The sequence below is a fragment of the Epinephelus fuscoguttatus genome, linkage group LG5 (genome assembly GCF_011397635.1).
Source record: "Epinephelus fuscoguttatus linkage group LG5, E.fuscoguttatus.final_Chr_v1".
Lineage (NCBI taxonomy): Eukaryota > Metazoa > Chordata > Actinopteri > Perciformes > Serranidae > Epinephelus > Epinephelus fuscoguttatus.
Window position 1 is genome coordinate 21219110 of NC_064756.1, and position 12218 is coordinate 21231327.

The 12218-nt window shown below is 40.9% G+C and overlaps 1 protein-coding gene across 3 annotated transcripts in view; it reads right to left on the minus strand.

Moving 5' to 3' along the window:
* Nucleotides 1–12218, minus strand: part of grik4 (glutamate receptor, ionotropic, kainate 4) — a 421740-nt gene that overhangs the window by 215192 nt on the left and 194330 nt on the right. For all 3 annotated transcript variants that reach the window (XM_049576055.1, XM_049576053.1, XM_049576054.1), the window contains one exon: nucleotides 5899–6032. In XM_049576055.1, the coding sequence (XP_049432012.1) occupies nucleotides 5899–5980 (82 nt within the window). In that variant the 5' untranslated portion in view covers nucleotides 5981–6032. The remainder of the gene's footprint in view (nucleotides 1–5898; nucleotides 6033–12218) is intronic.

A 12218-nucleotide genomic window follows, 5' to 3' on the forward strand; every position in this document is an offset into this window, starting at 1 on the left:
ATAAAATAGCAGACTTAAATGAAACCTTTTGTTTGTTTGTTTTTGGAAGGGTCACGGTTACTGTACTTTCAAAGCAGAAGCTTCCAAAGAGGCAAAGTCTCTCGCAGACGCCCAAAACGCTCGACTGTCAAAAATATTTGTGGCACCTTTGGTTGCTCTAGTCGCTCATCACATGAATTATTGTGCTTGTAAATTTAAAGGAGCCGAAATGCGGAATACTGGCTTGAAAGCAGCGTAGTTGCTGCTTGCTGTTGTCCAGTCAAAAAGCCCATAGTTGGCCTACAGAAAGTTATGTTTGGTCAATGAAAACAGAAAACAGAAATAGCAAGGAAGACTTGCATGCTATGCCGCAACATTAGCCTGCAATTCTCTCCTCTATTACTAACATAACACACTTTAAAACTCACCAGACCACCCAGCTACCTCCGCGACGCAGTCCCAAGCCTCATTCTTTTTATTTTGGTCTCTGTAACTGAACAGCGACACATTAAAAAGGACTGGGTGGGCGCGAATGCAAGTAATAAACTTCTCGATATTCATTGTTGGAACAAATGTGCTGTAGGAACCAAAGTTACATGGCATGTTCTCTGGGACCCACTTCATCGAAGCACATCAGCATTCCGACTGGTTGCTGCCGAACCGCGCCTGAGCTCATTACCATAAAGTTAAACCAGTTTTAACTCCCCTCCGGACCGCTCCGGTCAGGGGCGAAAATCCCATTTCATAGTTGGTGGGGACAATAAACAGTAAAATTTTAGAGAATAATCCTAGGGGGGGATAAGGAAAAAAAGTTGTAGCGTGTCTTTTATACAGCCTCTTTTACCACAATTTGACGCTTTAATCTTCTCTCTATCTCTCCAACAGGCAGAGTGAATATCTATACTTATGAGAAATGGCTTAACAACTAAACATTTCCTGCAATTAAACTGGTAAACTGGTTTATAAACCAGGGGGACATTAGAATATGAACATGTCCTCTCTTCCTACTTATTTCTGTCTCTTTTCTTGGCCCTTGTTGTGTCTATTTCTCACGTGTCCAATGCAAATCCACTAAATATATACAGTCCATGGACAAAACATTAGAGTGATGCGTCAAGAAGTGCAATGTAGCCAATCAGAGGCAGAGTAGGGCGTATCTTGCCAAGAATAGCCAATAGCTAATAGCAAAGCAACAAGCAGAACAAACTGAAGGATTAGTATGTGATGTCATGTGAAAGTGCTTCCCTTCTCTACATGTCTCCGTGTGGCACTGGTCTTAGTCACATTACTTAACCCTTAACATTACTATCCTTACTTTTATCCAGACCTATGCAGAAAAAAAAGTCTGCTACACTTCTAACTTTTTTGCACCCACACTACCCAGTCAATTAATTAACTGAAGCTATTTGACTCAGAAAGTAGTGATGTTACCACTATGCTACGGAGACATGCTGTTAAATCCGTAATGTTGCTACTTGTAGTGATGCTACTGCCCAACACTGCACACTAGTGACAGTTGTCTCTGACCTATCAGTGATCTGCAGCCTTTTAACTGCACCTTCTAGAATCGGCTCAGCTCACTTGGAACCTTGACGAAGGTGGCACCAAAACAGTGCCAGATACCACGTACTATCCACGACCTTTGCTAATGGAGAACGAAAAAAGAACAGTTCCAAGTGAGTCTAGCTGAGTCAAGTCAAGCTGTGTTGCTCCTTGCAGTGGAAATGAGGCATTACTTGGAATCCCTTAATATTAATTACTTGATAATGCGAAGGAAACGATGAACCTTTTTAAATCCTTAGTGATCACTTCACACCATTTTGTTCTGCTCCTACTACTTTTCTTATTAAGAACATTTCAACAGGGGTTACAAGATGGAAAAGCAGTCCATTCCATGTGAAACCTCCTACTGCCTTTGATTTACGGATATCAGATAATTGGCTTTTTTATTCTGATATTGAACTGGACAAAGGCAGTATGTGTGGGTGTGTGTGTGTGTAGTGAGGGCTCTGCAGTGTGAGGCAAAGTTGGCAGTGTTGATGGATGTAACTCTAATGAAGGACCATGTGGCTCTCATGAATGTCTTCCTAGAGGTTCTCTCCTTGTATTGACACAAACAGACATAAGGTCACAGTAGTGGTGTGTGTGTGTGGAAGATAATTTCTCCAAGTTAGCATAAGCAGAGGCTTATTGGCTGGATGAATTTTGACGGCAGACACTCTGTCACTTAACTAATGGGGGAATACCACCCACAGCAACAAGCTGCACCATATGGTAGTGAGCAGAGACTTTCATGTAATATTATGCAGTATCTCTTCTTGTTTAACTGTTTTACTCATGTAGTCCCATGTCTGAATCAATAAGAGGTCTTCTCAACAGAATGTTCTTTCATGATAGCACTTCGTGAATTGATTTTACCTTATACACTGTCTTTAATATTTTATCTCTTTGATCTAGTATATTAAATTATGCTATTCATGATTAGTTAAAGCTTCACTTGTCTGTGTTTCTTTCTTATTAGAAGCCATACTGAAGCAAATTCAATTATTTATACTCTCTCAGGTCAATATCGCTATAATTAATCTTTCATTACTCTGCAACAGCCTCCAACAACACTGCAAGTTATATAGGGTTCCACTGCTGCAACACAACAGTAAAAAGGTGAAATGAATGAAAGGCATGTTTTATGTTGCTATCCGACCAATCAGAGGGTCTATCAGAGGGCATGTAGACCTACTATACATGCCAACTAATTTGCAAACGAAAGTCCATTTTATCCCTGGATTTGCCAACAACACAGCAGAGACAACGACAAGTTCCTCAGTTCACCTACACTGGGCTTGCTGCTGGCTGCTGGCTGGTCCTGGCGGGGAATGTGGCGGGGGTGGGAGGTTGTTTTTGGCCCTGATACATTCAGAGAAGGCCAGACAGTGACATTATGCCAGCCAGGCAGGACTCGAGGGACAGCCATGTTAAATACCATCTCCTGGAGCGCAAATGGCAGGGAGTTTGTGGTGGCGTTTGGGGGTATGTGTTTGTTTGCGTGCCTTAGTGCACTTTGAAATTTGTGCGTTGCTGTGTGTGTGTGTGTGTGTTTGTGCTTGTGCATTTCTATGCCTCGTACTGCCTTGTGCATAAATATATACACATACACACACCTAGATAGAGCACACACAAACACATACTGACAGTGCACTGGCAAAGAGACTGGTGCTGTGCACAGATGACATTAGAAGAAAAGGAAAAACAGGCCAACTGCCTAATTACCCATCAACGATGCAACATGACTGAGATAAACATAAACCACCATCGCTGCGGAGGTGCTTTTGTACAATCAGGGGGAGGGTGGAAGAGAATGCAGGGAGAAAGCAGAGACATGGGGCTGCTCATCATTTATCTAACAATATTCACAAACAGGGAATGATTTGTTCTTGGTCTTGTTGATACAGTAAACTTTGAAGCAGCGTTGCTTTCAAAATACAGAAAATGGTTTGGGGCAACGTATGCAAAACCACCAAAAAGGTTTTGCAAACCTTCCCTGTGCTGTGGCAGAGCTGTGATACATGGAGCAAGCAGGAGAAAAAAAAAACTAGTGAGTGATACAAAACATGTTCACAAAATAAGAAATGTTGCTACTGTTCAAAGATGTCAGTTGTACTGACTCCATTTTGGCAAGGCTCAAAATACTGGAAGGATAAAAAGACTTACTCCTCTCACACAATAACAGATGTAAAGGGAGGAGGGAAAGATCAGAAAGAGGCTGCATTAAAGTTCCAATATGCATTTATGAGCCTGTACGACCGAGAAAACTAGATAATGTTTTCATCATTACTGAAACTCATTGCTCCAGAAACGAGTGCACTGCACTGCAGCTTTATCGTGTTGAGGACTGAATTCACAGCACCAGAAAGGACTATTTTCCACACAGGCAAACTTTTGTTTTCAGTACTTTGATTCTTTATTTTTCTAAAAGTGTACTTCTGTTCAGTCTCAAGAACACATTCTTAATGCTCCGTTTGAGTTTACTTGATGTTTTAATAGCCTTATAATAACCGCATGGGGGTCTGTATACTGATTTTGTGTTAACTTCCACCCCTCTCCCCTGACAACAAATCACGCTCTCAGCTGTTCCTGAAAGTTGACAACCATGCTATAAATTTAAAGCGAGCCACTGAGAGAAAACGATGGGAGCACAGCCTGTGAGCTGGAGAATCAATCTCATTCTCAGTCTTTAGCTTTACCTCTACTTCCCATTTGTTCCTATATATACAGTATGGATACTGTATATACACACACACAGTTTCCCTAGGACAGGGGATCTATACATAAATAAAGAGACAGTCAGTCAAACTTTTGGTAGATGGGGAGCTAGTGACAGGGTGTCAGAGACCTGCTGACTGTAGGAGAATATTAACAAGAGGGGACCACTCCTGTTGGTTACCAACAGGCTCTGGCAGGTTATGAGACTTTTGAACCATGCCCTCTCAGATGCAATGTCTAGTCAGTCTCAACCGTGGTCCACCGATCTGCCACAGTTTCCAGAAGCAGAGTAACACGGTGGTGTCTACCAGACTTTGTGCTACTGTCTCAAGCTGCATGCATAACAATGACATTGATTTAGGCAGAAATGGTACTAATCACATATATATTTATACTTATCTATTTACTATTGTATTACTAGTACTTATTTACTATTATATACATTTAATACAACTTTTAGTTCTAGAATATAAAATCAATTGCTTTTTCAGTCCACTAGATGGTGCTGATGAGTTCAGCAGAGGTCTTAGTCAGCAGCATTTAGCACAAAGTTCATCAACGCAAAGATGGAGGCATTGGATCAGATTTTTTAACATGAAAAGAAAGATGGACTTGGATATAACACACGTGATTTGCAAGCTGTGTTTTATGAGAATACTCTGGGAATACTACGGACATGAGGGCTCACCTCACATGCCACCATCCAGAGATAGCGTTAGCCACTGACAGCCAAGCTAAGGCTAAACCCACTCCACCGAAAAATCAACCAACACTGGACACACTTACTGTAGCTTGACAAAACTACCATTCATCCGATGTTTTTTCACCAACACGGCCGTACCCAAGCTCTACAGGGAAGTGACTTCTGGACTTCAAGGTCGGTGGATTCAGATGTGACAATAACGGGACATTATCTCACAGAGAACCGGCGACTGCTGTCTCATATCGTGAGTCTGTTGGTGACCCCACCCCTAATATATGCTATAATGTGTCAGTGAATGTTTACTGAGTTTAGCAGTGGGAAACACAGCCTTTACATGTACATTAACATCAGGGATAAAGCAACTGTTAAGGCTAAGTTTAAGGTTTAACAAAGGTCAGGTTAGCAATGTGGTTAGACTTTGTGCTGTGGATGTCCATGTTGTATTGTGGTGTAGCCTAATACGCTTAAACTCTTCTCTACACAGCTACTCCACGAATTTCTGTCTGCAACACTGCACAGAAAAAATGTGATTTTTTTATGCAAAAGCTGGGTCTAGTGTATTTCAGAGTCAATTAGGACCATGGTATATCCACACATTAAGTTTTTAGCCAGCTGATACCTCACGCCATGTGTGACTGGGAATAAATGTGTATCTTACTTTTGATTGATTTTCTTTAGCCAATTTTCAAATTAGAAACTGTGAAGTTGGACTGGCATCTAACATTTCAACAGCAATTTGACTTAAGATCAAACTCAGTAATTAAAATTTGAAATGCATTCCTTCACAGATTTTTCAGTTAACATGGGAAAGAAAATCCTGTCTTGCATGTAGCGCATGACTGTCATGCAAGTGCTGTAATGTCTCTAAATCAATAAAAAAAGAAGACCTTCAGGGTCAACATGTTTTCCACTGCTACTTGACTGAACAATATTGAAATGGAGTTGTAAAAATTTACCTATTCTGAAGGAGAGCGGGCCACCAGAGGTGCTTCTCACCCACATGGCTAAGAAGAGCAGAAGCGCCCAGGCTGTGAGCATCTTCTATGACTCCTCATGGGTCCTGCCCCGGGGGTGCCCCTGTCACAGCCACCTGAAAAAACATTCAAAGCAGAGAACACCACTTAGATATCAACCAACATGAAGAGGGCCACACAAAAGCCAAATCCGTGTGTCAGACAGTAAAACCCGCAGACATACAGTACAGTACTTCCTCTCCATCTCTCTCTATCTGTCCGTCTGTCTCTTCTGTTGCATACTGGGAATCTGTTAGTGAGAGTGTGAAACGGCTGCTAAGTGAATCTAAGGCCCACGGGAGTTTCAACGGCTTTTCTCCTCTTATTGCTGGTTTTGTGTATTACTGGGGAAGAGTGAATTTGCTGCTTGGGTTTTTGCTGTGTGTGTAATAGATGACAAGATGAGCACCCAGGCAGCTACATGAACACTCCATAATACTCAATTTGGACCCAGAAATTTGTCCAGATGGTGTTCTGTAAGTGAATAAAAGCTGGACTTTATTCTTAAATCCTTGCATTAAACTTACGTGTCTAGAGCCATCTTCTTCATCTGTTGGTCACTTATCCTGCTAAAGGGCACCTCAGTGATGGTAATTTAAAATTGGAAAAGGATCAAACTTTCCACTCCCAAGCTGCTTCTCTAACCTTCAAAGCCTCCATTGTCCTGGTGTGTATATCCAGGTAGAAAAATAAAACCCTTTCATGCATGGCACACATGCACTTCTCACAGGCTTTTAAGTTGTAATGTCTTTCTTATTGCCGGGGTGCAAGCTGGATATGACAACCTGTCATATGTGTCTGTCTTGAATGAATGCTGTTGTTGGCTCTGTTTGCTGCATTCATACTCTGAAGCCCGCTGTCCTCTGTGCCCTCTCTTTTTTCCCCTCGTACTTTGCTTCTTTTTGAGTTATTCCGTCTCAGTGTCTGCTCTCCTGTCGCAGGTTATTCACTGATGTTGATGCCTCATTATTTGGCTCTGTTTTTTTCATACCACTCCATTTCACCTGTTTCATTGTTTCCATCACAGTAAATCAATGTGACAGCCAGCCCTCTCACTGGCACAGGCAGAAGATTACAGAAAGTACTTTTTTTTCATAGTTAAAGTGGTTGACCAATGGGGGGGAAACAGACTGCACACATACTTGATTGTGGTCCAAATCTGCTTGCCCAAGGCAGCAGGGCAACTGTTGTGGTCAAGCTTTGTTTTCACATTTAACACTTGTGTCAGATCAAGTGCTGCTTTGCTCTTCTGAACAAAGCACAGAGGTTTAGTGTAAAAAGTGTCGAGAGGGCGTTCAAAGATTAAATTTTGCAAAAATGCTATGAAGTACAACAACTACAGTCACTTCACATTTTGTACTCTTCACTAGTTTCACCATATTTAAACTACTGTGTGGAGGTCTGGGGCAACAATTACAGGAGTTCCTTACAATCTTTAGTTATTTTCCAAAAAAAAGCAGACAGGATAATTAACATCTAGCTATAGGGATCATACACAGTTACTGTTTTTACAGTCAAAGATATTAAATTTGTGGATCAAGTAGAATATCAAACAGCACAAATCATGTTCAAAGCAAATAATAATCAGCTACCAGGAAATATTCAGAGCATGTGCAGTCACAGAGAGGGAAAATATAACTTAAGGGGATTATTGTATTTCAAGAATGTAAAAGTGAGAACTACCAGAAAAAGTTTTTGTGTGTCTGTATGTGGTGTAAAACTATGGAACAGTTTAAATGATGAATTAAAGCAATGTCTAAGCATGGAGCAGTTCAAGAAGAATTACAAAAATATGATTTTCATGAGGTACAGGGGGGAGGGTGTATAACCTACACTTTGATTTGATTTTTATATTTTTCTTTCTCTTCTCTTGCAAACAATGCAATGCATGTATGTGTATAGCTATGTGTGTGTGTGTGTGTGTGTGTGTGTGTGTGTGTGTGCATGTGTATGTACATGTATATATGTAGGTATGTATGTATGCATACTATGTGTGCATGTATGTATATGTGTATGTGTAGCTGCATGTACGCATGTGTATGTAAAATGTGTGTGTGTTTTATCATGGCAACTCACTGCCTGTAATACTGGGTGTATGGTTGGTAACAAAAAAGTTAACCATCTGATGTACGCGGATGATTTGGTTGTTTTTTCCCCGAGCAGTGTTGGTCTGCAGCAGCTGCTGAATGTCTGCTCTGTGTATGGTGCTGAACACGACATTAAATATAATGCCAGCAAGAGTCATGTTATGATCTGTCGCACTAGAGAGGACCAAAAAATGGCCTTTCCTGCATTTAAACTGTCAAATAATAATATTGCTCCCTGTAAAAAGGTCAAATACCTCGGCCATTTCCTTACAGAAGATATGACAGATGATGATGATATTCATAGGCAGTGCTGCAAACTATATGTACAGGCAAATAATGCTCGCAGGTTTTATTCATGTTCAGATGACGTTAAAATATCTCTGTTCAAAGCGTACTGTACTCCTCTGTACACCGCACACCTGTGGGTTAAGTACAAGAAAGCAAGCATGAAAAGACTACAGGTTGCGTATAACGATGCATTACGGATTTTATTAGAAAGACCTCGCTGGCTGAGTGCAAGCGAATTGTTTGTAAATGCACATGTCAACACCTTTAACTCGGTACTCAGAAACCTTATGTATAGATTTATGTGTTGGCTCGATGTCTCAGAAAATCATATAATTAATAGCTTGACTCACATCAACTGTAGCTCCATCAGGTACCAATCTCTGTTCTGGAAACACTGGTATAGCTGTCTGTTTTTAACTTTATAGAAATCTCTATTTTTGATACCAAATGTGTAAATCTCTATTTTTATATCTTTAGCTGTATTCTTTTTTATTCCATGTTGTATGTTTGCTTTTGTGTCCATGTATGTCTCACTATGGACCCTGAGTCTGAAATATATATATATATGTATGTATGTATGTATGTATGTATGTATGTATGTGTTGATGATAAATGGAGAAGGGATAGGATTTAATAAACGTTGCTTCATCTCACTCCTTTTCGAATGTGTATGGTAAATGATCAATTTTCAATTTTGTAATACAACTTGCTTTGTGTAACATTCTACATACGAACTTTTGTTCTGTTTTTTTTTTGTTTTGTTTTGTTTTGTCTCATTTTGCATACCTTTCTGAAATAAACTAAACTCATCATCGTCATCATCATGCAACAGGTAGTTACATGACTTGGTGTCACATGTTCCATGTCATTACATGGTGTTACCTGTGATTCTTCTTATGTAATTTCAATTCAGGCATTCTATGGCAAATTGCAGCACAGTGGTGCAGTGGTTGGCACTATCACCTCACAGCAAGAGGGTTTCTGGTTTGAATCCCAGGGTGGGGGAGCCCTTCTGTGCAGATTTTGCATGTTTTCTCTGTGTCAGTGTGGGTTTTCTCAGGGTACTCTGGCTTCCCCCCATAGTCCAAAGACATGCAGGTTAATTAGTGTCTCTAAATTGTCCGTAGGTGTGAATGTGACTGTGAATGGTTGTCTGTCTCTGTGTGTCAGCCCTGTGATAGTCTGGTGACCTGTCCAGGGTGTACCCAGCCTCTAGCCCAAAGATAGGCTCCAGCCCCCCTGCAACCCCTAACAGGATAAGCAGTCATAAAAATGAATGAATGAATATGCCACATTTCAGAATAAGGTGTTTAAACAGTGAAAGGGAAAAACAAACACAAACAAAAACGCTGTAGTTGCAGAGATGATAAATCAGCGAGTTGGTTGTAGTTCTCCTTCAAGAGACCCACAGCAGTGAGGATAATGAGGTACACTGAGGCCGTTGGAGGGGGTACATTATGTTCGTAGTCATGGGAATAGAATGAGTGCAGAGAAGCTGGCCCTGTATTTATTAAAGTTTTCAGAGTACCTAATCAGTCCTAATTGACCTACAATTCAACCCATGATGGATACAGTGTATGGTCCTACTTTGGGGCTTAGCAGTAAAAGCATCTTTTCTACTCCCCTAACCTATGAAATTACTCTTATCTCCTCCAGGATTTAGAAGACCTGCAGAGTTATTAGGAGTTCCCAGCAGGTGAATAATGATAGAACAAACATGCACACATTTTCCAGGTGTGGAAATATGATGGACATTTAATTTAAAAGAACAAGCTTCTTCAAACAAAATTTGAGGGAGCTTAGTTTGACTGATTATGTCCGTGTTCGGGGTAATTGTTCCGTCTATAAACCTGGACCCACACCGCAGAATTCTTTCACTTCGTAGTTAATTGAAAACATGGAAATAGAGTTAAACATGTTGATTTGGTCGCAGCTGTGATTGCATTCATATCATCTCAGAGCTCCTACACCAAGTATATTCAATAGTTTTCCCACCACCAAAATGATAAAAATACATACACAGCCAATATATATCGGTATGCATACTTTGTCCTTGACATTGTCACTAAACCCAAGGATAGCATGAGGTACAATGTTGTTGAGTAAAATGGCGGGGCACATGGACACAGCAGCTTTGCTCTCCCTGAAGTGCCTGTCTGTAAATTCCTCTATGTACCCACTGGAGACACCTAATTTTGTTGAACAGCTGTGCGATGACAATAAAGACATTGACTGACTGATTGACTGATTAGTAAAGATGTGTGCCACCGTTAGAGCAGACCAACAGCAGTGTCAATGACACATCTACATTCTTACTGTGGCTAAGAAACATTTACATTTACACAGTGACCCAAAAACTTTAACAGCCTTACTGATAAAACAATGTAAAGGTTTATCACCAGATAAATTGGTTTAAAGCTGCTATAATCGTATTTTTGATACATTTATTATAATGTCCTGCAACTTTACTGTTTTAGTGCACTCTTACTGGTCATATAGTGTCGTTTTCAGAATTGGCAGAAAGCTGTTTTCAGTGAAAAAGCTCTAAGCCCACTTTATACTACTAAGCTCAGCTCCAGCAGACATATTAGCCCTTTTTAGATAGGAATTGTGCAAATTTGCAGGAAAGCCCAATCAGTCTTTTTCAGCATTGGCAGTATGAAAACAAAATCGGGGAGTGCGGCAAAATGCCACCTGCCTACTTTTGTTAATATAGAATGTGCCATTTTCGAGGCAATGGGGGGCGTGAGCCAGTAACAAAACTTGTGGCTCAGCGTGTGACGTAAACAGTGACGTACTCTGAGGGAAGCCGCGGCTGGTCAGTCCTTAGGCGATTCTCTCAAAAGTTGACCCGTCCTTCACCGTCCTCATAATCTGCTGGTTAACGGCCTCTTCATTTACGAGGACAAGGAGGGTGTGCAATTCTTTGTCTCCCCAGTTGCTCATCTTTACAGTGTCTGCCAGGTTTGCGTTTCCCTCTTGCTACTAGCTGCTCGCTCATTCCTGCGATCAGCTGTTTCCTGTTTATCCACCGCCAGTGGCTCGCACGTGCAGCGTCATTAACAGCTCCTCCTGCAAGTCTTCAACAGCCCCTCCCATTGCGGAAGGCCACCTCGTTCTGTTTAAACCAAAAAAAGCTCCGCCAATATGACTACCCCTACAAGGCAGAAAATTGGGCACCTCGGATCAACTCGCCAATCCGGCTCTGTGTGTCTAAATGCTCGCAGCTGGCTGGCAAAACGGTCCAACATTCTAGAAAATGTGGCAGTGTAAAAGTTACAGTTAGCAACAAGCTGGTGAACACAGTGGTGTATTTAGCAGCTGAAGAGCCAGATTTGGCTCTCTGGAGTTGGTAGAGACCAAAAACAGAGCTAAAAGAGAGTGAATATTGGAGTTGAATTTGCCAGATGCCCATAAACATGACCCTAAATCAATCAATGCATGTTGATTGTCCGAAGTGGCCAAAACAACATCAGTTATTCCAAGTTTAAGATAATTAAGTTGACATCTGTGTGCAATCACAGTACACTGTCATAGATTTAACACCTTTTCTGTATTTTGTTTCATTTTATTGCATCAAATTGTGTGTGGTTCAGTCTAGCAGTCTTTTGAAAGTGTTGATTGCACACCAGAAACACTAAGAAAACAAAAACACAGCACGCCATCATAAATTTCACAACATGATTGTAAGTATAAAACACTGAAGCTTTCATTTATGATATTTTTAGTCCTATTCTGACTCATAATTCCTTGAAATTATTCTTAGGCGCTTGATAAATACGAGTCCCGTTCTCCTTTCATCAAGGTTAGACTTTGTTATTTAATCTTTAGTAGGCAGCTGAGGAGTGGGTGGTTCTGGTAAGCAGAGGCAGAGGGCAGTGTCGTCTA